General features: G+C 47.4%; 7 protein-coding genes across 7 annotated transcripts; 2 read left to right on the forward strand and 5 right to left on the reverse strand.

Moving 5' to 3' along the window:
• The first annotated feature begins 22 nt into the window (after nucleotides 1-22).
• On the forward strand, nucleotides 23-772 carry GGS25DRAFT_489755 (uncharacterized protein). The gene is made up of 3 exons (XM_049260925.1): nucleotides 23-254; nucleotides 347-371; nucleotides 446-772. The coding sequence occupies exons 1-3, from the start codon at nucleotides 165-167 to the stop codon at nucleotides 484-486; spliced, it is 156 nt and encodes a 51-aa protein (XP_049116465.1). The 5' UTR covers nucleotides 23-164; the 3' UTR covers nucleotides 487-772.
• Nucleotides 773-2,696, reverse strand: GGS25DRAFT_489760 (S-adenosyl-L-methionine-dependent methyltransferase). Its single transcript, XM_049260926.1, has 6 exons — nucleotides 2,425-2,696; nucleotides 1,785-2,148; nucleotides 1,455-1,659; nucleotides 1,194-1,353; nucleotides 1,027-1,121; nucleotides 773-974 (listed from the first exon to the last, which is right to left on the reverse strand). Exons 1-6 carry the CDS (start codon nucleotides 2,432-2,434, stop codon nucleotides 777-779), a joined length of 1,032 nt encoding a protein of 343 aa, XP_049116466.1. The 5' UTR covers nucleotides 2,435-2,696; the 3' UTR covers nucleotides 773-776.
• Nucleotides 2,697-2,870: 174 nt separating this feature from the next.
• GGS25DRAFT_489766 (uncharacterized protein) lies at nucleotides 2,871-4,900 on the reverse strand. Its single transcript, XM_049260927.1, has one exon. It carries the CDS (start codon nucleotides 4,736-4,738, stop codon nucleotides 3,146-3,148), a length of 1,593 nt encoding a protein of 530 aa, XP_049116467.1. The 5' UTR covers nucleotides 4,739-4,900; the 3' UTR covers nucleotides 2,871-3,145.
• A 319-nt stretch (nucleotides 4,901-5,219) lies between these two features.
• GGS25DRAFT_270259 (nuclear protein DGCR14) lies at nucleotides 5,220-6,795 on the reverse strand. Its single transcript, XM_049257380.1, has one exon. It carries the CDS (start codon nucleotides 6,729-6,731, stop codon nucleotides 5,376-5,378), a length of 1,356 nt encoding a protein of 451 aa, XP_049116468.1. The 5' UTR covers nucleotides 6,732-6,795; the 3' UTR covers nucleotides 5,220-5,375.
• Nucleotides 6,796-7,031: 236 nt separating this feature from the next.
• Nucleotides 7,032-9,335, reverse strand: GGS25DRAFT_270263 (uncharacterized protein). Its single transcript, XM_049257381.1, has 2 exons — nucleotides 9,257-9,335; nucleotides 7,032-9,034 (listed from the first exon to the last, which is right to left on the reverse strand). The coding sequence occupies exon 2, from the start codon at nucleotides 8,911-8,913 to the stop codon at nucleotides 7,669-7,671; it is 1,245 nt and encodes a 414-aa protein (XP_049116469.1). The 5' UTR covers nucleotides 8,914-9,034; nucleotides 9,257-9,335; the 3' UTR covers nucleotides 7,032-7,668.
• Nucleotides 9,336-13,349: 4,014 nt separating this feature from the next.
• GGS25DRAFT_270305 (AIG2-like family-domain-containing protein) lies at nucleotides 13,350-14,496 on the reverse strand. The gene is made up of 4 exons (XM_049257382.1): nucleotides 14,365-14,496; nucleotides 14,134-14,307; nucleotides 13,605-13,987; nucleotides 13,350-13,537 (listed from the first exon to the last, which is right to left on the reverse strand). Coding segments are annotated over exons 2-4 (510 nt in total). The 5' UTR covers nucleotides 14,259-14,307; nucleotides 14,365-14,496; the 3' UTR covers nucleotides 13,350-13,535.
• Nucleotides 14,497-15,896: 1,400 nt separating this feature from the next.
• On the forward strand, nucleotides 15,897-27,407 carry GGS25DRAFT_489775 (uncharacterized protein; the record flags this gene model as incomplete). The annotated part of the gene is made up of 2 exons (XM_049260928.1): nucleotides 15,897-15,959; nucleotides 16,017-27,407. 2 exons carry the CDS (start codon nucleotides 15,897-15,899, stop codon nucleotides 27,405-27,407), a joined length of 11,454 nt encoding a protein of 3,817 aa, XP_049116471.1.
• Between the last annotated feature and the right edge of the window lie 518 nt (nucleotides 27,408-27,925).

Here is a 27,925-nt window from a genome sequence, read left to right on the forward strand (position 1 = left end):
TATGTACATACTACAGTATGTAAGCGAAATACCTCCGGCCCTCAATTCCCCAATCTTCAATCAATTCACCTACCTGCCAACCTACCCATCCAAATCCATACCGATTGACTCATTCGATCCCAACTCAACCACCAGCCGGACAGAAGCAAAACACCGCAGAAATAATGCATTCCCGCGCCCCGATCAGGGCGCCCAACGCTCCCCTGATCTACCGATTCGCCGCTACTGGTCTGGGTGCGAGCATGTGGTTCTTCGTAAGCCTTCTTTCTTTTGTCTACTTCTCTCTCTCTCCCCTCCTTACCAACGTACCTACAAGCTCAATACCAAATACTAACAATTCCAATAGTTGATGTACCGCGCACGCAAAGATGGTATTTAAACCCCTCCTCCCCCAAAACCCGGACCCAACTATGGACTTTGATGAAGCTTACACGTACTCTTTTAGGCGCCGTGTTGATGGGCTGGAAGCACCCGTGGGATCACTAGACGAGAATATACGCAACGAAAGACGAGAAACGAAAAAATACTACAAACACTAAAAAAGAAAGAAGAGAAATGGGCATGGAACTTTGCGATGTGGAATACCGAATTAGCCGCTGGATTACTACGACGGAAGGAGTTTGCAACTGCGATGGTTTCCAAATATCCCTTTAACAATATAGTCTACAAAGGAGTCGGAATAAGAAGAGCAAGGTCATCGAAGTGCCCAATCCGTGCCAGTGGTGTATTGCCTAGTCCTACCTACATTCTATATCTAAAAGAGAAAACAATCCAGTCTATTTCGTCTTCGCCTTCTCGAACAGATAATGTGACACTCCCCATGTGTCTCCACCTTCATATGCGAACAGTTCCGAACATGCCAAGTAGAAGATCTGCCATCGGTTGTACCACATGCTTGCGTTTTCCTCGCCATATGTTTCTACCAGATACGGCCATATTTGCTTCTTATTTGACGTCATGTTGGAGAGCCAATGCTTCGCTTAGGTTAGCATATACAGCCAGGACATAATCTTCAAATTGACTCACCTCGCATGTTTTTGAGTAGTGATTGCCATTGACCCACCACTGCTTTTTGATGTATAGATCCTTTTGAAAGTATAAGAGCAGATCTGCTGATGGCACTATTTCAAAGCCGCACGTTAGTAAGCCCATCCACAAGGCAGACAGATAGATACTCCCGGAGTTATACGTACTCGTCCCACCAGTAAAAAAGTGCGTAGTCATCCACCCGTCCTCAAAATCATACGGCGTCGACTTGTGAGCAAAGATCTGAACAAACAGCTTGCCTCCCGGTTTCAAAGACCTTGCTATCTTGGCCATGAGCTGCTCGTAGTTCTTCATGTGCTCGAAGAGCTATTTAAAAGTTAGCAACTATAATCTCCTCACGACATGGCAACCCAAAGCAATTCGAGAATTTTCCACGGGCATATCGTAAGTAAGCAGGATAAGCATACCTCTATCGAAATAACCCGATCATAAGCCTGCTTCTTGAACTCGTACTCTACCACGTTTCCCGTGATAACGCTCACGTTCGACAGGCCCTTTTCTTTGGCCCGGGCGTCGATGAACTCCTTCTGCGACTTGGAGTTCGAGAAGGCCGTCACCTTGGACTTGGGGAACATCTCGGCCAGGTACAGGGCGCCGGAGCCCCAGCCGCATCTAGTATCATGATGGTTGGATCAATAAACCCGTTCTTTTTTTTATAAGGAGAGGGGGGAAAGGGGGGGATAATAAGAAACTAGGAGGCGAGGCTCTCCTCTCCTCCAATGGTTTAGTCTACTCACCCCAAATCCAAAATACTCATCCCATCCCTAATATGCGCCCTCTCGACATAAAGCGCCAACATCGCGACCTCCGCCTGCGCCAGCGTCTCCCCGCCCTTCGGATACAGCGCGGACGAGTACTTCATGCGGGGGCCGAGCATGCCGCGGAGGACGCCGGCGGCGACCTCGTAGTGCTGGGAGTTTGCGGCCGCCGTGTCGACAGCAATAGGCTTAGCGCGCAAAGAGTCAATGTAGCGCATCTTGCGCTCGCAGGCGGCGGCCTGCGCGGCCGAGGTCCCGATCTCGGCGAGCCGCGCCGCCAGCTGCCGCCGGATCCCGACGCGGATCACGGCGTTCGGGACGTACCCGCCGTCGAGGAGCCAGTCTGTTACGGTGCTTGTCGTTAGTAGGGTGGTTGTGATTTTGGTTTGCATGGATTTTTTTTTCTCTCTTCTTTGTGCCTCTTTTCTTCTCTCTTGGTTTATTTCTTTCTTTCTTTTTGGAGGGGGAGAAGGAAATAAGGAGCCTTGATGTGTGACTCGTAACTTTTTTATGGGGCTATATTTGTAGGTAGATACGTGGAGAGACGACAATGAGGGATACATAGAAAAACGACAAGGAGAGCGAAGAAAGAGGGAGGGAGAGGGAGAGGGAGGCTTACCGAAATTCATAGTGAACGAGTGATAGGTAATTTCTAACTTCTGATATATGTAGATCTAGGTATATATGCCAACCTAATTGCACTTATACTTTCAGAGAAAAGAGATCGAAAATAAAGCAATAAAGCAATAAATGGACGGGTAATGGGTAGAAAATATCAGACGTCGTCCCAATTCTAGGTTTAACACGTACGTACAATACAGCTAAGCAAGTACGCAGATAGATAGATAGATAGATAGATAGATAGATAGATGATGGACTAAGGTAGGCAGGTAGGCACGCAGACAGGTAGGTAACAGGTATATATGGAGAGGAGGGATGTCTCACTCACCGTCTAAATCGACATGCATATACCTAATGCACGATAACTTCCTAACCTAGTACCTTCCTACCTTACCTACGTAGCACGCCGCACGCAGCTCTTAGCCCCTGTGTAAAGCGAAAAGTGGAGACTGTTAGAGGAACAGAAACGATAAAAATGCATAAGATACTTGCCTAGGTACATTTTGGGTAACGATATGTATGTATGTACTGTATGTATGGTTATGTAGGTACGGAGATATATGCTGGTAGTTGAAGGAATTTCAGATCAATGTTCAAACACGGTAGAAGAGAGATCCCCTGAATGTAAAAAAGTTTCAATGCGATGGATGGTATAATTATCCTACACCAGTAGGTAGGTAAGTATCTCACTGCTCAATCTCAAGCCAATTCTTCATCTATCACGTTTTCCGTTTCCCTTTACCATCTCGCCTCCTCTCCCAGATCTGCAAATACGACTCTCCCAGATACAGCAATTCCTTCTGCGTCTGCTCCACAAAGAGATCCTGACAGACAACCCACTCGTCTCTCCCCTTATCCTTGAGCTGGACCTTCCACGTTTTGCGCTCCTCTCCCGAATCCGCCACGTCCTCTTTCGCTCGCACCGCTTCGTGAGTCACATTCGCCACCAGATCGTACCAGATCGGCTCGCCTGGTGCATGGTCCGCCGGGCTCGGCTCCACATACGGCGATACGTCGAGGCCGACGCGCGCGTCAAACGTTACAATCGTAGGGTTGCGCTCCGATACGAACTTGTTCGTAGAGAAGCGTTTGATGTGGAAGGTGAGGAACGGCGGCAAGGGGTGCATCAGCCGGTATCGTTTCCTCTGCGCGAGATGCTCCTGCGCCTTGACGCCGTCGTACTTGGATAAGATGGTCGTCAGTGGCACTTGGGGAATGATGTTGCGCTCCAGCTCATCCTGAAAGAGAGGCGCTGCTGGAAGGTCTAGAGTTAGGAGCAAAAAGCGACTGATATTCGTCTTGACTTCTGCGGCCTCCTCAAATCGTAACCGGTCGTTGGCATCTGCCTTGGCTGTGATGGCTTGCGACTCGACTTTTAGCTTCCCCTGAAATATCCTCTGTACGATGCTGCTACCCGGCTTGGTTTTGCTTCCACCTAGTCCTAAATGCAAATTGTTGAGAAACCATGATAAAAACTCGACGGGGTCGGATTGTACGGTCAAGGTGAATTTCTTATTGGATTTTAAGGAGATTTCCTGTAGCAATTCGTGTGGGGACACGTGGTTTTTGAAGGCTCGCGGGTTCCAAATCTTGCGGAATAAGATGGCGCATCGCTTAACGAGTTCGGGTCGTGACGAGAGTTCTTCTAGTAAGAAGTAGTTTCGGAGTGGCGCGACATGAGATAACGCCTGGACTACCACATTAAGGTAGTCGTTCTCCTTAATGTTATTCATTCCCACAAAGCCAGGAGTGTATTCCTTCCCACCGAGTGTCCACGCTGTTCGGGGTTTGCGATCCAACTCCATCACTTCTTGTTTCGTGTATCTCGGATCGGATACGTATTTTATATCGTCCAGGGATTTGCTCTTCACTTCGTAGCCCTCCGGTAGCACGTAGACCTTTTGCGTCTCCATGTTGATGAAGACATGGTGTCCGACTTCTAGCGAATGAAAGTATGCATGCGACTTGGGTCCTCGTCCCTGAAAGTATTTCCCACAGACCAGACAGGCGTAGACATTTATATTGGATAAGCTAATAGAGCATAGCTTTTCAAAGTCGAAGTCGAGCACGTTGCGATCTATTGTGTCCAGGTAGAGGTCGTCGTAACCTGCTGTAGGGGCGGCTTGCCGTATCGGGGCTTTTGTATTATCGTCTTCGAATCCATCATCTTCCTCTTCGTCCATTCTTCCGTCAGAGATAGAGGCGGTGCTTCCATCGTGTTCTGGACCATCGTCTAATCGCGACCTTTTGGATGCAGGCGAACCAACGCCATATAAATCCTCTAACGCTTCAGAGGCGTGCCTTTTTGACATGATGTGGTATACTCAGATCTAGTTGTAACTTTTGGGTGCTGGCGAGAAATAGTGGTGGTATATCGAGCTTCCGGTGGCTGATGAATATAGTCGAGTGGAAAGATGGCGATATGTAAAAAGTGAATTGCAACCTTGGAACTTTTTGAAGTCGCGCTTTCAAAGCTGTCGAAGCTTAAATTTACTTGGAACCGCTAACTACGTGGGTACGTACCTATAATACCCATGCACCAGTCTGGACCAAAACCAATCCGACAACCAATCACCATTCGCGTTTAAGTTATCAATCTGATCCTCTAGGTACATAACTCTGTACGCCGTAACTATGGACTTGGGATGGTACCTAGTACCTAGTATTGCTTGTCTACTACCTAGTAGGTACTATGTAGGTCCGCAGCTCTGTAAAGAGGTGCAAATGCTATATATGTACTGAACGACTTCTTTATCACAACGTCACGTTTTATTCTTTATTCACAGACTACAAGTGAAACGGAAAAGAAACAAAAGTAATCTCAGTAATCTGATATCATTCTTATATATGACTTGTATGTATGAAATCTATCCATGCATTCTCTATTGGGGGGTATCATTATCCTATCGTAGCCTCTCTCTTTCTCATATATATATATATATCCTGGTATCATTTCAGCATTTGCTTCAACTTAGAGCTTCTCCCTTTTGCCGCTGTGCTTTCACCGAATGGAGTTCGAGGTGTATTTCCACCACTTCCTCCAATCTTGCTCCAGAGTCGCTGAGCTGCCGGTGTCAAACCACCTGCAACACGAGGGCTGCTTGGGAACTTCGGAACAGGTGTTTTATCAACTTTCCCTGTCAGCCCCATCTTTTGGGATGTCCTTTTCGACTGCGAGATCTTATCAACCATGCGGTGGTGGAGAGCCTCTCTCTTGCTCTGCTCCTTGATGATGAATGGGTTGGGGGTGGAATCGCCAGGACCAAGATCGATTCTTGGTGTTGGTGGCGCTGCGTATTCCGGTTCCTCGTCGTCGACAAAGGCATATCCATTGACTCTGGGTGTTTCGCTTCCTCCTGCCGTAGTCGAGTTCAAATCGCTCGTTCCTCTTTTACCAGCAATAGCATCCCGTACAGCAGATAGTGAAGGTGAAGACGGTACTGATTCTTCATCACTGATCTTTGGTCCTGGTAATCTAGTATTTGCGTAGTTCACAGCCTTCGGGGCAGCCCGAGATTCAGCCTCCGCTCTTTGTATTCTAGTTTCCATCGCATCTTCCACGCTCTCGGGAATGAACATCAACGAATTATTGGGTAACGACTTCCACGTGTCGGGTTGTGCGGGTTTTTCTTCTCGATCTTTGATAGCCAAACGGTCTTTTGAGAATCCGTCATCCGTTAGGCTTCGCGTTTCCTCTAGTTTTGCTTCGATCTGCCTTTGCTTCAACTGCATCTTGGACGGTAGCTTATTCCCAGTCCACAACCACGCATACTTCTCGGCTTTCTTTATGTTCTGCTTGTCCAGGAGTTTATAGAAACTTTCGTTGTCCTCGCTCGTATATTTCGATTGGAAGGCGCCCAGGCTCATATTTGTATCGACCTCATCCTTCTCTTTCGATATCGTAGTAGTAGTTGATTCGGAAGATACAGATGCGGGTGTGTCTCCAACAAAACCCTTTGGAGTTTGCGCGCCTGGTGCTAGTGATGTTCCCCTCCTCGATCTTCGATTTCCTGGGGTCATAACCTGATGGAGACGTCGGCCTGCGCTTGAGATCCATGCCGCATCTTTGGACTCGACTGCATCCAAGTATTCCTGCTGGGTTTCGCTTTCCAGTAGGCCGGGGAAGAAATCGCGGGCAATGATCTGGGATAATGCATCTGTGTAGCTGTCTTCGTCGATGACTTTCTTCGGTCGTTTAATTCGCTTCGGGGGTGGTGGTGGAGGCATTAACTCCATGTCAGTTCTCTTGCGTACAAGCGCTGTAGATACGCTTGTTTTGTGATCCATGGCTATTCGTTGTTCCATGATTGTTTGGATGGGGATTATTTATTGATATGAAGTTAGGAGAGAAAGAGAGAGTGCTACTAGTAGTACTAATTAGTAGTAGAGAGAGTTGGAAGATGACGAGATTAGATGCGTGTCGTTATCGATAAGATCACAGTATTACAGTGTATAACTATTAGGCTCATGCAGGCACTTAGTACTGTAAAAACTCGATTTTTGGGCAGCTGCTCGACAGGTGGTGGAGGTCCACTTATACTTTCTATGTCAACCCTCCCATTCCCCTCATTCCCCCTTATTCTCCTCATTCTCCTTATTCCCCATATTCACCTTATTCCCCTATTGCCATCATCATGTGAGAACTACCTAACATACATATATGAACGACACAAATCACGATAAAACTTTACTTGATAGTGAATGATAGACCTGCCATTTTGTCACTATATACTGTATTTCTAGAGTACCTACTGAATCCATTTATCTATAAAACCATTCTACGACCGGTTGATGAACCAATCCTCTTACTGTGACCTTTACACCACGTATTTACCACCCCAATCACCATAATAGGCTATTTACCTCCTGGCTCGATATAGTATAGGTCATGAATAGGTAGCCTTGTATTTACCTAAGGTATCTCTCGAAAATCAAATGAAGATATGTACAGAAGAATTGGTAATGGTACAAAGATGTATAAAAAGTAAGAAAACCCCCCTCTCCGGTCAAATGCGCGCCGGGCCATAGGGAGAAGGAACAGACAGAAAAAGAACCCCGTGGATATATCCCTTAAAGTTTGCCATGCTAAATATTCAACACATCGTTATCATGACACATCCCTTTTTGTTTTCATCTTCCTTCTCTCTCTTTTTACCCGTGTGTAAAAGAAAGCGGCCATGAAATGTGTGCAGTTGGATATATGTAGAGAAAAAAAGATTGTGGGTGGGAAGGGAGGGGTTCTTTAACCGCGGAATGCACGGCCTGATCGCTTCACCTTTCCGGCCAAGGCGGCGATGCTGAGCGACATGCTCTGGCCCCCGCTGCACGAGGTTCCGGCGGCGAGAGGCATCGTTACGGACCACTGGCCAGAGGCGCACTGTTGGTAGCTGGATCCCATGCAGTTGAAGGTGCCTTCAGCGGTGCAAGCACCCGACATGGCGGCTCCGGAGCCAGTGCTTGAACCGGTACCGGAACCAGCGTTGCTGGCTGCGGAGGTCTGTGCAGGGGCAGCTTGGGTTGCGGAAGTAGCTGTAGCTAGGGTGGTAGGAGTGGTAGCAGCAGCTTCGGTGGTAGGAGTAGCCTGGGTAGCAGTGGTAGGGGCAGCCTGTGCCGTCGAGGTCGCAGGCGATCCGGACAGGGGCTGAGTGAGGAAGACACCACCATCAAAGCTGGTAGAAGTACCAGCCGCCGGGGCTGCGGCAGAAGACGATGCCGCTCCCGATCCCGCCGAAGCTGAAGATCCTGATCCTGATCCCACGTTCAAGCCTGCTCCAATACTAACAACAGGGGCAGTATCTCCTGCTGTGCAGCCACTGGTACCACAGGTGGCAACTTGGCTACCGCTGGTGTTGTCCTCAACGGAGGAGCCGGGGTTCTCGAATTTGTAGTCGTAGCTCTCCAGGGTCGTGGGCTTACCAGCAATGTTCATCACGAGCATATCTGGTAGCTTGTCGAAGTTGTCCTGAGTACCTCCGGTTCCGGTGAGTTCGAGTTGTCCGCAGTTCATGTACATTTCGCGGTTGCCCACTTTGTTGAACCACGTCCAAGCAATGGTCGCCTTGCCCGCCGGAATGTCGCTGGGGATGGTGTAAGGGTAGGTGTATGGGTCCTCAGCATCGGCGCTCTCGCCCAAGTTACCACTCGTGCCCTTCGCGGGGCAGCCACCTTCGATCGAGTGGATCACCTTCCAAACACTGTCCTTGGTCGGCGCGGTGTCGTAGGTGATCGAGACTTGGCAAGAACCACCTCCGTGCGTGGCCTGGCCGATGAACGAAAGGGTCTGCTGGGATCCAAGCGCGTAGGAGTTAACGGTACCACCCGTGGCCGAGTAACCATTGCCGAACTTGCAAGGGAAGTCGCTGCCGCTGGCGTCAAGAGGGCTGTTGTTAAGTGATGCGGGATCAAAGGGCGCAGGGCTGTTCATCTTCATGTGAGCGTTGACCGTGGCAATGAGCCCGGCAGTAATGGCAGTCTTTGCGTAAAACATTTTGACGGTAAAGTTAATCTAAGACGATTTTTTTGGTTCCTGCCGATAAAATCTCCTGGATATGAGTGAAATGAACTGAAAGATCGATTTGATGTGAGACTGCTGAGTCTAAGTGAGAAACCTTGAAACGGGTCTCAGTTAGCCTTGCTCATATATATGCCCGAATGGCCTCGATCCCCTTTGGTCGACATTATACAAAGAAATTGTCATAGAGAGATCTCGAACAGGCTCCTTGTTGTCGAACAGAGTGGCCCCTTAGGAAAGGAACCAGCCAAGAGATCGGAACAAGGCGATTGTACAATGTCTCGACAAGGGGAGAGGCGAGGGACAATGAAATACTAACCTGGTTCTGGCTTTGTTCCAACAAGGTGAACAGAGCGGAATTTGGTAAGAATCAAGGAGTGAGATCGATCGAGATGTTTCTTCGTGAGTTCAACTCAAAGGATTGGTAGTGCTCCTGGCAATGGGGAGTTTGAAGAAACAAGTGGTGAAAAGTGAGGTCTAGCCTACTGTGTTGGTAAAAAGGAAGGAGGTTATGTTGGTAGGAATGCCGTCAAGACTGTTGCCGCTGGCTTAAAGAGTGAAGAAACGAAACGACAGACTGGGGTGGACTTGTTGAGAGTTATATATTCCAAGAGGAATGGGCGAAAGAATGTAAGGCGGCAAGTTTAGATGGATGATGATGGCGAAAAAAGAGTGAATAAACGAAAGTCACTAGCCTTGGTTGCAAGATGCAGGAACAGGAAAAGAGTGAAGAGTGATTGGATGAAGAAGGAATGAGGTAGAACATAGCTGACCTCCCATTCACGAACTTATTACTTACTACGCAAGCACTTGATCCACTCGGAGGGCAGAGTTCAAAGCAGATCGAAGACCCCACACTTCTGCCCTGGCATACCGGATGGAACGTAGCCAGTAGAGATTATCCATCGTGATGACTATCGTAGGTTTCGAAGCACCATGTTGACCATAGACCCAGTTAGGCAAGCAGGGCAAGGCAAGGCAGGGTAGGGGCAAAAAAGGGGTGGAGACGGTTGGAGAACAGGGGATGCAAAGAAGGAGAGTGTTCGGACGTAACGATAGGCTGAGGCCGCTGAGCTACAACTAGACTTCCCTTTTGACTTGTTTCGTCTCGGCTCTACACTAGACTGAACATTGCCCCAAGTGGGTAGACAATTGTATGCTACCTAGTATGTACTGCATAGTTAGTAGTAGACGAACATACTGCGTATTAGCAGTCTTTTCTCTTTTCCTTGTCACTTGTTTTTTATTCCCTTTTCTTTCCCGACCTGTTAGGCTGAATCTTTGTCGCTTAGGTTGACTTTAGGTTGACTTAGATGTGCACATTCATGGATCCAAAGATTCCAAACGACTTTAGGGTGGTATTCTCTTTTCCATCCCCGCATTGGTCAGCCCTGGACCTGTAGGCCTCTTCCTGTATGCGCTCGCAGGTTGATGGCTTGTTGCAGAAAGATGATGTGCAGAATATCTTTGTAGGTAATTATATAAGCTGTAGTACTGTACCATTGCAGTACCATTGCTGTAGGAGATTGGGTAAGGTTACGACGCAGGACCTCTTCAGCACAATGAGTACATACGTATGTACACCATTACATGTACATCGTGCAGTTTCAAAATTCCAATTCCCAAGAAATACTTTTGGGCCTTTTTAGACCTGGTCAGAGGCCCCCCAAATCATTGGAGCCAATCAAATGACATATTCACTGGATTTATTTGCCTGATTTGGACAACCATATGTAGCCACCTATTTAATTTACCTAATGCTCGGGTCTCCTTCTACCATTCTTTGATATTATTATCATAACCCAAGGTTAGTAACTACATGTACCTTTGAATTTGAAAATACCCATGACATAGACAAGGCGAAACGAGCACATACACATTTACATTCCTATCTACATAATATCTACCTCCTTTCCATTTAACACATACACACAAATGATAAATAAGGCAAGGGCAAACAAAACGATAGCCAACACGAGATCGTCAGGAGGTCGTCCAATGTCCAATGTCCAGTGACAAGGTAAAAGACGGCGAGACGGGTGACTTTCCACTTACGTATAGGCTTATTCAGGGGAATAGGGGACTTGAGGAGATTTTTTTTTTCCTGCGCATGCAAAGAATGTCAGGCCCTGCAGCGTGTAGAAGGTCGAAGTTCAGCCAGTCCGGGTCTTGGGCGCGCCAAGAGATCTAGTATCCTACTATGCTTGTAGCCATTCACAGCCCAAAGACAGGGGTTAGTAAGAACTCTAAAAAAGTCCTTAAACTTGCGATAGCCAACCATAGCCCCCAATACCCCTGAAATTAGTCACTACTAGGTATGCTAGGTTAGTATTTAATACCTAGCATCTACCTAGGGTACCAGTACCTAAACGAATGGCAGGGGGCTAACTTGCATTTTAGTGAGAGGCAACCACCCCCACCAGCTTGGTAAAATGCTGAAACAGTACCGGTTTCAGGGGTTTCTTCAGTCCGACCTTGCGATGCAGCATCTCCAATAATTTTTTTAATACAGATTTTTTCTTGACATGAAAAGCCATGGAAGTTCGTTCGTCTGCTTCCAGATGACTAACTTATTTGATGATCCTCGATTTCGATTTAAGACACAATTAAGGTTGATTAGACTACAATCACAAAAAGAAAATAAGAAGAGGGCAAGTATGAATTAATAGGTGACCAAGACATCATTCAAATGTCATTCAAATGATGTCACTGTCTTTAGGTACATAGTACTACTAGTAGACTACTAGGTAGTTGTAGTACATAGTACATACATAGCACATGGGATGATCCGTATTGTTTGCCTTCAAGTCTAACCCTATTGATTCAATCCTAGCCACTACAACAAATGCAACTGTCGCCATCTCGTATTACTATGTACACCAAAGCTAGGCATCAAACAATACGATTTGGTTTATCGCGAGTGGGAAGCTCCCGAATGGCTCGGGAAGGCTGAGCGGGATCTATGCACAATACATCCATATTCTAGATACATAGATTGTACTCTACCAAAGACACTATCTCGATTCCAGTTCTCTTCATCGGACACTACAGCCAGCCAACATCTCACGAATCGTCTCCCTGCAGAGTGTAGATACATACACCCGCATGGCTCAATGCCAACTTTAGACACTGCAATTTGGGCATACGCAAACTTGCTGACGACGTCACCTCGGTGTTTATGTAGGTGGCTGTAGAAAAATGCATACCTACAGTAAGTCAGGTATATTATGAAGCCTTCAATATTCATGCAAACAAACCAGGACCTACGTACGCCATTGGCTAGACCAGGGTTTAAATTGAAATGTTTCCAAGGGATTCCTGGTGGATAGACCTATCACACCATTCTTCGCAAGGCGCCAAGGTCAAGTCTTCACGTGGGTTTTTTCTCCTAGCCGACTCCAACGTACGACCAAGATAACGCATAAACATGGAAAAGTTAAGCTTCCTCTAGATGTCTATTCGGGGATTTTTTTTTAGCATTGCTAAAAGCTTTGTGGTCCCAAAGAAGAAGAGAACCCCGCCATCGTTCTGCCTTGGCAACGCGCATATTATGTTAATGCAAGTGCTCACATGTATGTATGTCAGCCTCCATACGCCTCCCGCTTACGAATGTTTCTCGGATAATTATGGGACTCGATCGATGAAACAACCCGAACTTGTTGTCAAAAAGAACTGAAAATAGATCTTGTTAAGCTTAGACCAGGAGGGTTTGGTATAGAATTCATAGTATGTAGCATGTCATTGACATTCTTTTGCGCTACAAGTTCTAACCTGTAGCCACAGACAAGCTTGTTATAATCAACGTGGCACACATACGATTTCAAGATGTGTCTTATGTGCCGCTCGTCGCCTTTCTTAGTTGGCTACGTTGAGGGGATCGATCGTTATGAGTAGACTTGGTTTCATATGCACCTACCTACAGTTGCACGTAAATTGAAGCTGACCTAATGGCCGATAAGTGGGAGAATAGGAGTCTGACCTCGCAGCTGACGAATTATTTGAGCCTCCTGTGTAGTTGCAGGTTTATGAAGCACACGATTCAGCCATTGAGATAGAACTATTGAGGCTTCACCTGGGTCAGCCCACGTTTCAACACTGATAGCAACTCTGCTCGAAGGTAGTATGACAGCCTACCGCGAAACCAACATCCTCAAGTCTTTTTGGGGGCCCTTTTCTATCTATTATAGCTGATGCACCCCACGCTGTAGTGTTATGCAGTGATCTACGAGGAGAAACATGAAACTTCAACGTCATCTCCCTATGTGTCTGCAGACTTATGGAACTGGCCGAGACCATAAGACTGTGAGGTGAGTCCGCCTTGGATTTTCTTCCTACAGGTACCTACTCTTTACATCTCAGAACAGTGATGTGGTAGGCTCCTTCAGAAGCGAAGTCCAAATACAGCTTCATTATACCAAGGGCTTCGAAGCATCAAGTTACGTATAAATTAAAGGTGTTAAAAGGAGGGCGACTTGTAACGTTGCATACCTACCTAATCAACTCACTAGCCTATACCGATGAGATAGAAATGCAAGTATACGCTGCTATAATGGCAGGTTGGTGTAGACCTTGGCCCATATCGTGGTTATCCTTCGTTATCCTGTTCCGGGTTAGAAAAGCATGGATAAGAGCATGAGCTTGGTAGAGCTCTAATATCAGAAACTCACAGACAGCTGCGGCCTTCTCCTCACCCTCAACACCATTTGGGGCGAGATGGTCGGTATCCTCAAAACCGTAATCTTCCCGCGTCCAGTTCTTCATCTTCTGTGTTCGAAATTCTTGAAAGTCCCATTCGCGATTCTCTAGCTGGCTCGTATCCTTGAAAACGTACACTTCGCATTCGACCTCTTCGCCCTCAACATTACCATGCCCCTTATCGTCACCAACATTAGAAAGTAAGCGAGCCTTGACTGTCCGTCGTTCGTACTCGCTCCCTTCGAAGAAGTCAAGGTGATACATGTTTGCGTCTGACAGTCCCGTCACATACATTCCCCTGACCTCGTGGTCCTCATCCGGTGTAATGCCTGGGTAATCCACATTTTTCACCCGACTATCAAGCTTATGTTAGACTCTTTTAATAGAGTGTGTGCTCCAAGCTTGAAAGAAAAGACCAAATAATTTCGGGTACATGGAAAGAGGTAGATTGACTAAGGCATATTGACTCTGAGGTAATAGCATTCTATAAGATCGACCTACCGACGGCAATATTTATGTAATATGGCAGGCTTGAACTCGTGAAGACTCTTCAGTAAGGCCACGTTTATTGTCGAGGACCTATAGCAGACAGTGAAGAACACCTCGGGGGCCATCTTGGTAATCATCAGCACAGTCTCCCCGAGCCATCTCTTGAAGAGTATCTCACTAGCGTGCCTGGGAACGATTAACAACAACACATGAGATAGAAAGGGTGGGAATATATGAACTCACCATAAAAGAATGCTGCATAAGTGCGTTCTGACATGGCTTCCTTTGGACTGCACGTAACGGATACAATTCGGGGATTTTTTTTAACGTTAGATGCTCCGTGTTAAACTGATAGCTTAGAGATTTGTGCGAGAATCGAAATTGCCGAGTTGAGGACGTATACGAGGGGTATCTACTATATATATAGAGAGGAGAGTTATAGTGAAGACAAGATATTGATAACCTTGGTATCACTCGAAAAAGTGTACTGGATTTATCGTACTAGGACTTTTCTTGCCCTGGTGTAATCATAACCGAATGTCTGTAATATTGTTCGTTATTGGAAAAGGCACTGTATTTCAAGGTTGATATAACTATAATTTAGTAGGAATGGTTCAGTGTTATGGAGTCCATCAAATATGACATACATAATACCTCCTACGTAGTGATTGCAGTTTATCTCCGATATCAGGACTGATAAAGATAACTATGTACCCTATGGTCCTATGGACTTACCCCAGGCTTCTAGAATTATTACGGGTCCAGAGCCACGGGTACTACGCCGTATGTAGTTCAAGGTCAGGTATCGATAAAGATTATACGGGAGCTAGTAATATGATTGGTTCGTAATCCTGGTAAGCCTATCAAGGTCTTACCATGTTAGCTAATTATGTACATTCTACTGTGTACTATGTAAGTTACTAAGTTAGGCTTTCGGAAAATCAATAAAGCCTAGCTTTGTAAATGTACGATGCGTCAAGCGTCGCGCCCACCTCCAAATTCATTCTCGGTCCCTGGTCGCGAATCTCAACTTTTTGAGCTTCTCCAAATCAATTCCACCTACCTACCTCTTTACCTCTACCTCAGCATCGCGACAAAACTTCAGCCTGTACAATTCTTTTGATAACTTCATGATACCCTCTATTTCTTCACTTCTTCTTTGATACAGGCACACTCGATAAGGCGTAGATATATTTTGCGCCTCTGTCATCTCAAACCACATATATCTTAGAAACTACCCGGTTCCGTCGCATCGATCTATACCGTCGTTTTCTGGAGGTAGTGTTACACGCCTTCGTCCACCACATCACCATTCTCTTTTACGTAGTCAATTGGGATTGATCCCTACCTTTACCATACCATTGATTCGGAGTGGAATATTCTATTTAAACAAAGTCTACAACACTTTTGTGCACTACCACGTCGCCAGTCATCTCACGCTGATGTTAATACGATAATTGCGTCCGAATCCCATAAACACACACATGAATACTACATGGTAAAGTCGGGTTAAATACTGCGCGCAGGCGGGGGTCGCAGTCATGTCGGGGCCAGCGCTTGAGGATATCGTCAAGAGGCTGACAACTCAAGAAACTGGTACGTGGCCCATATGCTATTCCGTGACTTATCCTACTCTACTCTCCGACTTTTTGCGGTTATAACTAACCTTTACTTTTGTAGAGCCCAAGTCTAAACTTGAGGCCGCTACCTCGCTGCGAGATAGCCTCGACCATTATACAAATGGCCCTCACTATGCCAATTTCCTCAAGAGGTTGATGCCAATATTCGTTATCATCCTCAGAGGACCATGTCTTCTCCACAGCACATCACCGGAGCAGGTATGTTACTTAAATCTTGATGTGTGTGGTAACTATAGCTAAACACTACGGTTTTAGAAACTCAGGAACTGCGTCCTCGAGATTCTGCACCGATTACCTACTTCTCAACCTCAAACGTCACCGGAACCCTTTGAACCCTACGCCGAAGAGATAGTTGACATCCTAATGACCCTGGTTCGAAATGATAACGAAGATAATGCTACACTATGTGTGAAGATCATATCAGATGTCATGAGGCATCAGCCTAAGGTGCTGCATGTGAAAGTTCAACCATTCTTGGACTTGATCCAGGAACTTTTCGAGCAGATGGAGAAAGTTGTGAGAGAGCAACTCGATAGCCCAACCATTCCGTTCAACGCATCGGGGCCACCATCTACGCCTGGTAGCACGCAGACAAACTTCCAGTCGCCGCGCCCAGGATCACCAGTCGCATCAGTTACAGACTTGGGTCAGGATCTTCAACAGCAGAGCCGGCCTTTGTTAAAAGGGATGCAGTCCTTCAAGGTTCTATCCGAATGCCCAATCATTGTCGTTTCCGTTTTTCAGACATATCGAAATATCATTCAGCAGAATGTAAAGGCATTCGTTCCCTTGATTAAGGCTGTACTGTGCCTCCAGGCCAAGGCACAGGAACAGGCCCACAGCGAGGCGAAATCTAAAGGGGTCGTATTTGCAGGAGTTAGCCCGAACATCAAGAATCGTGCGGCTTTCGGGGAATTCATCACAGCTCAAGTGAAAACGATGAGCTTTTTGGCATACCTACTTCGCCAATATTCTAGCCAGCTTGCCGATTTCCTACCGACGCTGCCTGAGATTGTGGTTCGGCTACTCAGGGACTGCCCAAGAGAGAAGTCCGCAGCTCGTAAGGAGCTGCTAGTTGCGATACGTCATATCATAAATTTCAACTTCCGGAGGATTTTCCTTCCGAAGATTGATGAGCTCTTAGAAGAGAAGACGTTGATTGGAGATGGCTTGACGGTTTACGACACTCTTAGGCCACTGGCATATAGTATGCTGGCCGACTTGATACACCACGTTCGGGAGTCGCTCTCCCCAGAGCAAATCCGAAAGACGGTTGAGGTTTATACGAAGAACTTGCAAGACAATTTCCCGGGCACCAGCTTTCAGACGATGAGCGCGAAGCTATTATTGAACATGGCAGAATGCATATCAAAAATGCAAAATAAAGCTGACGCTCGACATTACTTGCTCATGATTCTCAATGCCATTGGCGATAAGTTTGCGGCAATGAATAGACAGTACCCCAATGCCGTAAAGCTTTCTAAGCTCTATGCGCAGCAAGCTGCCGACCAGGTCCCTGATACATATCTTGCAGACAAGGAACATCATCCGATGTGGGACGAAACCGATATCTTCACAGCCATGCCGATAAAGACATCTAACCCTCGAGACCGTGGCACTGACCCAGTTGCGGATAACAAGTTCTTGTTCAAGAACCTGATGAATGGCCTCAAAAACACGTTCTATCAGCTAAGAACATGTAATGCCTCAATACAGATCGACCCCAAGAATGCGCCAGCACATTGGCAGGATGTGTCGTACGGGTTTTCTGCCGAGGAGGTCAAGGTTATTGTTAAGCTCTTCCGAGAAGGGGCTTACGTTTTCCGATACTACGAGATCGAAAAGCCGCTCGCCGAATCACAATACGCCTCCCCAGTTGAATATATGGCTAATTTCTATATGGTTTCAAGTAGCAAGGAGGAGAAAGACCTCCTGGAAACCTTTGCGACCGTATTCCATTGTATTGACCCAGCCACCTTCCACGAAGTGTTCCAGCAGGAGATTCCTCGCCTCTACGAAATGATTTTCGAACATACCGCTCTCTTACATATTCCTCAGTTCTTCCTAGCGAGCGAAGCCACGTCACCGAGCTTTTGTGGCATGCTCCTAAAATTTTTGATGGAGCGGATTGACGACGTTGGTTCAGCTGACGTGAAACGATCGTCTATCCTCTTACGGCTATTCAAGCTTGCGTTCATGGCAGTGACCCTGTTCGCGAATCAAAACGAACAGGTTCTTCTTCCACATGTTGTGGATATTGTCACCAAGTCGATCGATCTATCAACCAAGGCCGAGGAGCCTATGAATTATTTTCTACTCCTTCGTTCGTTATTCAGAAGCATTGGCGGCGGGAAGTTTGAACACCTCTATAAGCAGATATTGCCTCTCCTAGAAATGCTTCTTGACGTTCTCAACAATCTTCTGATGGCAGCGCGGAAACCGACAGAACGGGATCTCTATGTTGAGTTGTGTCTCACGGTACCGGCACGCTTAAGTAACTTGTTGCCCCATTTAAGCTTCTTGATGCGTCCCTTGGTAGTCGCACTCAGGGCCGGTACGGATCTTGTAGGTCAGGGACTTAGGACCCTCGAGCTCTGTGTAGATAACCTCACTGCAGACTACTTGGACCCTATAATGGCACCAGTCATAGAAGATCTAATGAACGCGCTCTTCGAACACCTTAAACCGCACCCATACAGTCATTTCCACGCCCACACCACAATGCGTATCCTCGGTAAACTTGGTGGCAGGAACCGAAAGTTCATGACGGAAGCGCTCCCTGTTAACTATCAGAAGTATGCCGATGACCCCTCTAGCTTCGATATGCGACTTATAGGGTCAAAGAGGGATCGTGCATTTCCAGCCGAACTCGGGGTAGATTTTGCTATTCGTAAATTGACTGAGATCCCGAAGCCTTCAAAGGCCAACGCAGGACGACAGTTTGACGGATACTATAAAAAGCAGGCGCTGCAGCTAATCAAATCTCAGCTGAAACTACGTGTTGGGGTCGATCATCTGCCTGAAGACCTTCCTCGCTTGGTTCGTCTCCAGGCACAGGATCTTCTCGCTCGGAAACCAGCGGCTGACTTTGCGGTATTCAACACATCGGACCGAGAGCGATCTGTTGCCAAGAAGGACGAACAAGACGACATCATGAAGCGGCTAATCAAGGCTATCATGTATGCCGAGTCACTGCCCGAGTTCCGCGAAGAAGCTGATGTTTTTCTCATGAATTTGTGTCGACATTTCACTATCATTGAGATCGGGCGAGGCCTTGTGGACGTTAAAAAGGAGTTGAGCCTTTTCGATGCGCGAGCAGGAGAAGGGCCCCTTTACATTGATACGCGGGTTCTTGCGGATGCTATCGTCGAGTCACTCGCCTCGGATCTACCCGACGTGCGAGATGCTGCGTTCCGGGCGATCCGCGCTGTCTACGATTCTACTGTAACCATTTTTGGATCTGAGGCCCATGTTGGCCGACTGGGATTTTTCAACCATCTGAGCAGGACGTTTTGTCATGCTTGTAACGAGGAAGAGTGGTATACGAAGACGGGTGGTAGCCTCGGCATCAGATACCTTCTTGTTGAAGTCGATCTTGGGGATGCTTGGGTCGCAGCTAAGCAAATGGACTTCATTCGAGCCTTGATGTATGTGATTAAGGATATGCCGCAGGACTTACCGGAGAAGACTAGGAACTCAGCCCAGACAACACTTGAGTCCCTCCTCAGGAGAATCACAACAAACGTGAAGAAAGAAGATGCTTTACCTACCCCTGCACAGCCAGGCCAACCTCATCCCAAGCCCTCGCGCCTAACCCAAATTTGTGTTCTATTCAACGATGAGCTGTCTCACATGAACAAACACGTTCGGGGTACAGCTAGGCGGTCGCTTGAAATCATAGCTCATGCTGCTGGAGTAGAGATCTGGGAGCTTCTACAACCTCACAAAGATCGGCTATTACAGCCCATTTATGCCAAACCCCTCCGGGCATTACCGTTTTCGACACAGATCGGATACATCGACGCGATTGCTTATTACATGAGCTTAAAACCAGATTTCGTCTCTTTTGATGATCATCTCAACCGTCTACTTATGGAGTCCCTAGCTTTAGCTGATGCTACTGACGAGTCTTTGGCTGGTAAACATGCCGAATTCCGCACGCATGAATCGATCGTGAACCTTCGGGTTTCTTGCATCAAAATATTAAGCAGGGCGATGGGATTTGATGATTTCCAAAAAGGACAGGCCAATCCAACTCGCACCAAGATTGTATCAGTCTTCTTCAAGTGCCTATACTCGGAATCCAAACCGACTATCGAGGCGGCCAATGACTCTCTAAAGGCGGTCCTTTCTCAAACCAATAAGCTTCCGAAGGACCTGCTACAGCAAGGACTCAGACCTGTTTTAGCCAATCTACAGGACCCTAAACGACTAAGCACTCACGGCCTAGATAACCTTGCAAGGCTTCTGCGTCTCCTTACTACCTACTTCAAAGTAGAAATCGGCGCTAGGCTGTTGGATCACATCAAGGTTCTTGCAGACCCGAACCTTCTTCAACAAATATCGTTCACCTTCTTCGAGCAGCACAGTCAAATGAAGGTCGTTGCAGCCGTTTTCAACATTTTTCACTTGCTACCACCTGCCGCCGAGCAGTTCAAAGAGCGGTTGATCGATACTTGCTTGGAGCTTGAGGACAAGCTGCGCCGCACGCACCACAGCCCTTTCCGACCCCCCTTATTTAAATACCTGAATCGATACCCTGCGGAAGTTTGGAACTTTCTGCTGAGTAAACTGGAGGACTTGAAATACGGCCGATTCTTAGCCCAGGTTCTTCAAGATCCGGAAAGCAAGCCTTTGAGGGAGCACGCTGCTGCTAATATCGATGGGTTGATCTCCATTTGCACCCAAGTTGTCAATGCCGGAAAAGAGACCAGGTTCGTGGCGGTTGTGAACACTATTAACATCTTGAACTCCTTGAGCCAACACGCCAACACTCAGAATTGGCTGGAGCGCAAGGACACGATCTCGTGGCTAAGACAGACGGGCAAAGATTTGGAACGCCATCTACGAAAAAACAGTCTCCCCCCAGCTCTACGGCTCCCAGCCGACCAAGCAGCAGAACAACTTATGGGCATCTTTACCAAAGCCCTGTCTCTAAATCCTAGGGATTTGGATGCTCTTTTCAGTCTCGTGGATTCTGTTACAGCAGAAGAGTTGCGCGCCACGCCATCCTTGTTTGATTTCCTCTACAAGTATGTTATATCCTGTGAATCTCTTGAGTACTGGAAATCGGTGGTCCTTCGCTGCCTGGACATATACGCAGGAAGGAGCTCAACTCAGAAGACCAAGTGTTTCCTGCTACATAATGTCGTTAATCCAATTGTTGCGATGGACGTTATGCGACACTGGAATCAGCCGAGAGCACAGAGATTAGTAGATCGGGCCGTCATCGAATCCATCAATGTCAAGATATGGAAAGTTAATCCCGGTGACCCTCAAGATGACTTGGCACAGCCAGGTATTGATCACACAAGAATGGAAGTCCTCCAACTTTCGGCGATGTTAGTCAAGTATCACCATTCCATCCTACAAGATGCGAGGAAAGACATCATTAAGTTTGGCTGGACCTACATCAGATTAGATGATGTGATCAACAAGCATGCCGCCTATGTTGTGATAGGATACTTCATTGCGCATTACGAGACGCCTCCGAAGATTGTCACCCAGGTGTACTACTCACTTCTCAGGACGAATCAGAATGAAGGGCGCGCCCTGGTTACTCAAGCCCTTGAACTAATGGCCCCGGTATTACCTCAGCGTTGTACGGCCATGCCGGGCGACCGTAACGCTGGAGAACGTAATGCCGTCTGGGCTATGGCACCGCGTCGTATCTTGGCTGAAGAAGGGCAGAACGTTCAGCAGATGACCAGCATTTTTCACTTCCTTGTTAGGCATCCCGATCTATTCTATGAATCCAGGGATAAATTTGCACTCCTGATTATCACATCTCTGCGAAAGGTTTCTCCCTTCGTTTCATCTTCGACCGAAAGTAAAAGACTCGCTTTAAATATGATGTGGCTCATTTGGCAGTGGGAAGAAAGGAGAGTTGATGGTAAAATCAGCGACTCAAAGAGGACGTTGTCCGAGTCTCCAATCTCCAAGAAGCGAAGACTAGATGGGGAACTTATTCATTCTTCGCCTCCAGTCGCTCGACAGGCCGCTCCAATCGACAGAAATGAGTTCCAAATTCCTTCCAGTTTCCGACACAAGATGGTTAAGTATCTGATCGAATTTATCGCACAACTTAACGAGAGGTTCCCACTGCCCTCAGCGAAGCCAAGAGATGCTGCATTATCATCCGCTTCGGTCGTTCCATCTGTGTCAACAGAACTATGCAAGAAAGCAATGGCACTTTTATACAACCTCCTACAGCCACAATACTGGGGTGATCTCGAAGTTGATCTGTTCCCGAGTATTACTGAGGTTGTGCTGGCTAGTGAGAGGACTACTAAGATTCTAGGCACCGACCCGGCAGACAAGGATAATTATGACGAGAAGTTCGTTACTAACATCGTCAATACCTTACAAGTGGTACGGATCATTCTCAATTTCAAGTCTGATGAATGGATTCTGAAGAACATGGCATCTATCCAGAAGGTTGTCGAGAAATGCCTCAAGTCAGAAAATCCAGAACTACAAGATTGCCTCCACCTAGCAGACAAAAAATACGACGATGGGCGTGATGTTAGGTCAACTATTCAGAGGATTCTTGACGCCGTGCCAGAAGATGTGCCAATGGAAGATGCCGATGGTGAAGGCGAACCAGAAGCCCCTATCTCGGAAATCATCACTTTCCTGTCTACCATCGCCACGGAGTCCTTGGCAAATGCCAACTACGTGTCAGGGGTTAACATATTATGGTCTCTAGGCCAACGCAAACCATCGATTATCGAGCAACACATTGTTTCCTTGATGAAGGCCTTACAAACTAAACTTGCCAGAGAGCATGTCCAGCATTATACTAGCGCGGCTACACATCAGCAGGCGATGGGCCCAGGTGCCATACGAGCCCAAGATCCGAATGCTCAGTCCGGAGAATTGTCACCGTACGACCTCAATATTCAGACGGATCTGATGATCAAAGCTATCCAGGTGACCGCCATGCGGATGGAAATACTTGGCGACCATCGCCGACCCTTCTTAAGTGTGTTGGCCACTCTAGTAGAGAAATCACAGCACATACCTCTCTGTGAGAAGATCCTTGATATGGTAGAGGGCTGGGTGTTCCGATCTGAAGGAACATGGCCAACGCTCAAAGAGAAGACGGCCGTATTGCACAAAATGCTCTCGTTCGAACATCGAAGTGACCCAACAATGTTGACGAAATTTCTCGAATTGGTCATCCGCATCTACGAAGATCCAAAGATCACGCGAACCGAACTCACTGTGCGTATGGAGCATGCTTTTTTGATAGGAACTCGAGCACAAGACGTCGAGATGCGCAACCGGTTTTTGACTATATTTGACAAGAGTTTGTCTAAGACAGCTACGGCTCGTCTGTCCTATGTCATCTGTTCGCAGAACTGGGATACACTTGCCGACTCCTTTTGGTTGTCTCAAGCCATCCAGCTTCTCCTAGGAGCTGTAGAGATGAACTCTAGCATTCAGCTACACCACCAGGATTTCCGCACGCTTCCAGCATCTGTCGTTTTCGGAACCTACGCCAAGGACACCAGAGAGCCCGCTACAATGATTGATGACAAATATGAAATATTTATGGCGAACCATCGACGTTTTGTCGCAGAATTGGGGGACGTAAAGGTTCGAGACATCGCAGAGCCACTAACTCAGCTTCAACACATTGACCCCAATCTATCCCACGACCTTTGGGTAACTCTATTCCCCATGTTTTGGTCTGCCACCGCGAGAGACGAAAAGACAGAGTTGGAGAAGGGTTTGGTTGTACTCCTTTCGAAAGACTTCCACTCTCGTCAGATCGACAAGAGACCTAACGTGGTGCAAACCTTGATTACGGGTGCCGCCAAGGCCTGGCCCGAATGCAAGATTCCCCCTCATATCCTCAAATTCGGTGCAAAAACGTACGATGCTTGGTATACTGCATTGGTACAACTCGAGAATGCGGCGATCAAGCCAGATGTCGACTCGCCTAAGGTGCGAGAGAGTAATCTTGATGCGTTGGTTGAACTGTACTCGAGCCTGAAGGAAGATGATCTTTTCTACGGCACCTGGCGTCGGCGATGCCAGTTTGTTGAGACCAATGCTGCCCTATCCTACGAACAGAATGGGATGTGGGACCAGGCACAGAAAATGTACGAGGCGGCTCAAATCAAAGCTCGGACGGGCGTTATCCCATTCTCCCAGGGTGAATACATGCTCTGGGAAGATCATTGGGTCCTTTGTGCGCAGAAACTTCAGCAGTGGGAAATCTTGCAGGACTTTGCAAAGCACGAGAACCTCCAAGATCTTCTACTGGAATGTGCTTGGCGAAGTATCGACATGTGGCAAACCCAAGAGCAGCGCGAGAGTTTGGACATGCTCATTAAGGGAGTCATGGACGCTCCCACGGCTCGTCGGGCTTTCTTCCAGAGTTTCATGTCGTTGCTGAAATTCCATAATAAACAAGAGACTGTTCAAGACTTTGGCCGTGTCTGCGATGAAGCTATACAGCTATCCATAAGAAAGTGGCACCAGCTTCCAAAACGTCTCACTGCGGCTCATATTCCTCTACTCCATAACTTCCAACAGCTCGTTGAACTGCACGACGCCAGTGTAATTTGCCAGAGTTTGGCCAACACGAACCAGGGGAACCTGGACGTGAAGTCGGGTGAGCTGAAGCTGCTCCTTGGGTCTTGGAGGGACAGACTACCCAACATATGGGACGACATAACCGATTGGCAGGATTTGGTTACTTGGAGACAGCACATCTTCGGGCTAATCAACAATACCTATCTCCAGCTTCTTCCTCAACAGGGCCAAGGAGCAAACGGTGCCTCATTCGCGTATCGTGGGTACCATGAAACCGCGTGGATTATCAACAGATTTGCGCACGTGGCCCGCAAACACAACCTCCCTGATGTGTGCATTAATCAGCTCAGTCGTATCTATACACTCCCCAATATAGAGATTCAAGAAGCGTTCCTCAAGCTCAGGGAGCAGGCACGTTGTCATTATGAGAATCCCTTGGAGCTTTCCAGTGGGTTGGATGTTATTAATAACACCAACCTCAACTATTTCAATAACCAGCAAAAAGCCGAGTTTTTCACCCTGAAGGGAATGTTCCTTGAGAAGCAGAGTAAAAAGGACGAGGCGGACGCAGCTTATGGCACAGCATTGTACTACGACATCGGCAAAGCCAAAGCCTGGGCAGAATGGGGTTACTTCAACGATCGCAAGTTTAAGGAGGATCCTACGGATATGAATTCAGCCAGGCAAGCCTTAACTTCGTATCTACAAGCCATTGGTAGCTACAAGAGCGGCAAGGCCCGGAAACTGATTGCACGCATTCTCTGGCTTTTAAGTTTGGACGACTCGAATGGAAGCATTGCTGCCGGTTTCGATGATTACAAGGGAGAAACCCCTGTGTGGTATTGGATAACTTTCATACCACAACTTCTGACCGGCATGGCCCATAAAGAGGCCCCCAAGGTCCATGCGATCCTTCTCAAGATAGCCAAGGCATACCCGCAGTCCTTGTATTTCCAATTAAGGACAAACCGAGAAGACATGCTTGCTATCAAGAAAAACCAGGAAGCCAAGGAGAAGGCACGGCAGAGGGTATCGGGACCATCCGCCGGCAAGCCACCGAGCGGCTCACCATCACTTACCAAACAGGAAAATACTCAGGCGAAACAAGAGTCATCTTCCAGACCGGCGACCGCAAATGGCGAGGTCAAGATAGATTCATCTGAGGCCAATGCCACGCCTGGGCCAAATGGCGACCAACAACCCAACGGCGCTGCTTCGGTACCTGCCCAGAAAAGACCCCCGTGGGAGCTGACGGAAGAGATTATGTCTGTTCTCAAGACGGCTTTCCCTCTACTTGCACTCTCCATGGAGACGATGGTGGACCAAATCCAGAAGTATTTCAAGTGCCCTCCTGATGAGGATGCATATCGTCTCATAGTCGCACTCCTAAACGACGGTTTGGCATATGTGAGCCGGATGCCCGCTTCTTACGCAAGAGATGTGAAGCTTCCGGTCGCTACCGAGACCAACATCACTCGTTTCGCCGAGACCATTCTCCCTGCACACATCAAAAAATCATTCGAGGCCGACTTCGTCCAAGTGAAGCCAACGATGTACGAGTACATCCACAAACTTAGAAAGTGGCGTGATAAGTTCGAGGAGAAGCTTGACCGCAGAAATCCAAAAGCTTACTTGGAATCGTACTCACGTCACCTCAGCGAGTTTCGTTATCAAAAGTTCGATGACGTCGAGGTGCCTGGTCAGTATTTGCAGCATAAGGACAAGAACCAAGATTTTATTCGGATCGATCGCTTCCTACCTAACGTAGATCTTGTTCGAGGCATTGGTGGCTCCTATCGGCGGTTGAAGATCCGTGGTCACGATGGTAGTGTTCACTCATTTGCTGTTCAGCACCCAGCAGCGCGACACTGTCGACGAGAAGAGAGGATTTTGCAACTGTTCCGACATCTGAACGAGACACTTGCCAAAAAGAAGGAAAGCAGGCGTCGTGACCTGCAGTTCACAGTGCCATTGATGGTCCCTCTTGCTCCTCATATAAGAATTGTACAGGAGGACACATCCTATATCACACTGCAGGGAATCTATGAAGATCATTGTCGGCGTAACTCAATGCTTAAAGATGATCCTGTCATGTTCACCATGGATAAGCTGAGAAATCTCATCGACCCTAAGGCGACTGTAAGTACTATTGGTCTTAATTCCAAGTTAGCAGGCCCTGACAACTCCCTGCAGAAGCCCCCTGAGCAGACGGCGACGGCCCGCCTAGAAGTATTCACGGCCATACAAGAGAAGTGGGTGCCTCACACTATCGTCCTCGACTACTTCCAGAGCATCTTCCCCGAGTTCTCCGAGTTCTGGTTATTCCGACGCAGATTCTCCTACCAACTCTCAGCACTCACGTTCATGACATATATACTATACATGACCGGAAGGTATCCCCACAAGATCAACATCGCCCGTGGTTCAGGCAAAATATGGGGTTCTGAGCTTATGTCATTCATGGCACCTGGCAAGCCTTTCTTCCACAACCCGGAGCCTGTTCCTTTCCGTCTCACCCCCAATCTCCAGACCCTCATGGGACCTCTAGCAACGGAAGGCATATTCAGCTGCTCGATCATGGCCATCGCACGTTGCCTAACTGAACCCGAATTCGAGCTGGAGCACGCATTGACCTTATTCGTGAGAGATGAAGTGATCTTCTGGTTTACCAGCAGCCATCGTACTATTCATCTCAACGAGAACCAACTCCGCGATACGGTCCAGACCAATTGCGATATGATAGTCAAGCGTGCCGTCAGTCTAGCTCGTCGTCCCGAGGGTACCCTGCCTGCGAACCAAACTGTTATCGACCTGATCGCTCGCGCTGTCAACCCCATGAACCTTGCACAGTGCGATGCCCTTTGGATGCCCTACCTCTAAACTCTTAAAACATTTTCTTTGCTTGTTTTATGTGAATTCGACTCGTCGGATCACTCCTTCGATACCTAGTAATTTGGTGGTCAGGTGTCTTTATGGGATGTGAGGCAAACGAAAGTAAAGCATTGCAGCATGGCGTTTAGGACGGAGCAAGATGGGTCTTAGATATGTGAATACCTTTGACAGGCCTGAGAGAAGCTCACTAACCTAGGTGGCTACCTAAGTAGATTATACGGTTGAGGCCAGGCAAAAGGCTTTCGGTCCTCATGATAGTCACATGTATTTAGTTACTTGCTATGAGCTTTCATTTAATATTTCTAAAACATTGATTATGTGCTGTCATTTGTGCTATCATAATGATGATGATAATGGTGTGTGCGTTGGTGATAAATATATGGGCAAAACCTGATTTGTGGCCAGTCTCCTTTTTATACGGCGACGTGGAATTATTGGTCTATCCGTTGCGGCTCAAAGACGAGATGGAGGTAGAGTAGGCCATGAAATAGGATAGAGCGTATCTA

Source organism: Hypoxylon fragiforme (genome assembly GCF_022984875.1).
Source record: "Hypoxylon fragiforme strain CBS 206.31 chromosome Unknown GGS25scaffold_5, whole genome shotgun sequence".
Classification (NCBI taxonomy): Eukaryota; Fungi; Ascomycota; class Sordariomycetes; order Xylariales; family Hypoxylaceae; genus Hypoxylon; species Hypoxylon fragiforme.

Coding starts and splice junctions, on each gene's coding strand:
- GGS25DRAFT_270259 (XM_049257380.1), bottom strand. CDS start 6,731: ATGGAACAACGAATAGCCATGGATCACAAAACAAGCGTATCTACAGCG.
- GGS25DRAFT_489755 (XM_049260925.1), top strand. CDS start 165: ATGCATTCCCGCGCCCCGATCAGGGCGCCCAACGCTCCCCTGATCTAC. Junction 255..346: donor GTGCGAGCATGTGGTTCTTC/GTAAGCCTTCTT, acceptor CAATTCCAATAG/TTGATGTACCGCGCACGCAA. Junction 372..445: donor GTACCGCGCACGCAAAGATG/GTATTTAAACCC, acceptor GTACTCTTTTAG/GCGCCGTGTTGATGGGCTGG.
- GGS25DRAFT_270305 (XM_049257382.1), bottom strand. CDS start 14,258: ATGATTACCAAGATGGCCCCCGAGGTGTTCTTCACTGTCTGCTATAGG. Junction 13,988..14,133: donor TTACATAAATATTGCCGTCG/GTAGGTCGATCT, acceptor TAAGCTTGATAG/TCGGGTGAAAAATGTGGATT.
- GGS25DRAFT_489766 (XM_049260927.1), bottom strand. CDS start 4,738: ATGTCAAAAAGGCACGCCTCTGAAGCGTTAGAGGATTTATATGGCGTT.
- GGS25DRAFT_270263 (XM_049257381.1), bottom strand. CDS start 8,913: ATGTTTTACGCAAAGACTGCCATTACTGCCGGGCTCATTGCCACGGTC.
- GGS25DRAFT_489760 (XM_049260926.1), bottom strand. Junction 1,354..1,454: donor ATCGGGTTATTTCGATAGAG/GTATGCTTATCC, acceptor ACTTTTAAATAG/CTCTTCGAGCACATGAAGAA. Junction 1,122..1,193: donor CTTTTTTACTGGTGGGACGA/GTACGTATAACT, acceptor GCTTTGAAATAG/TGCCATCAGCAGATCTGCTC.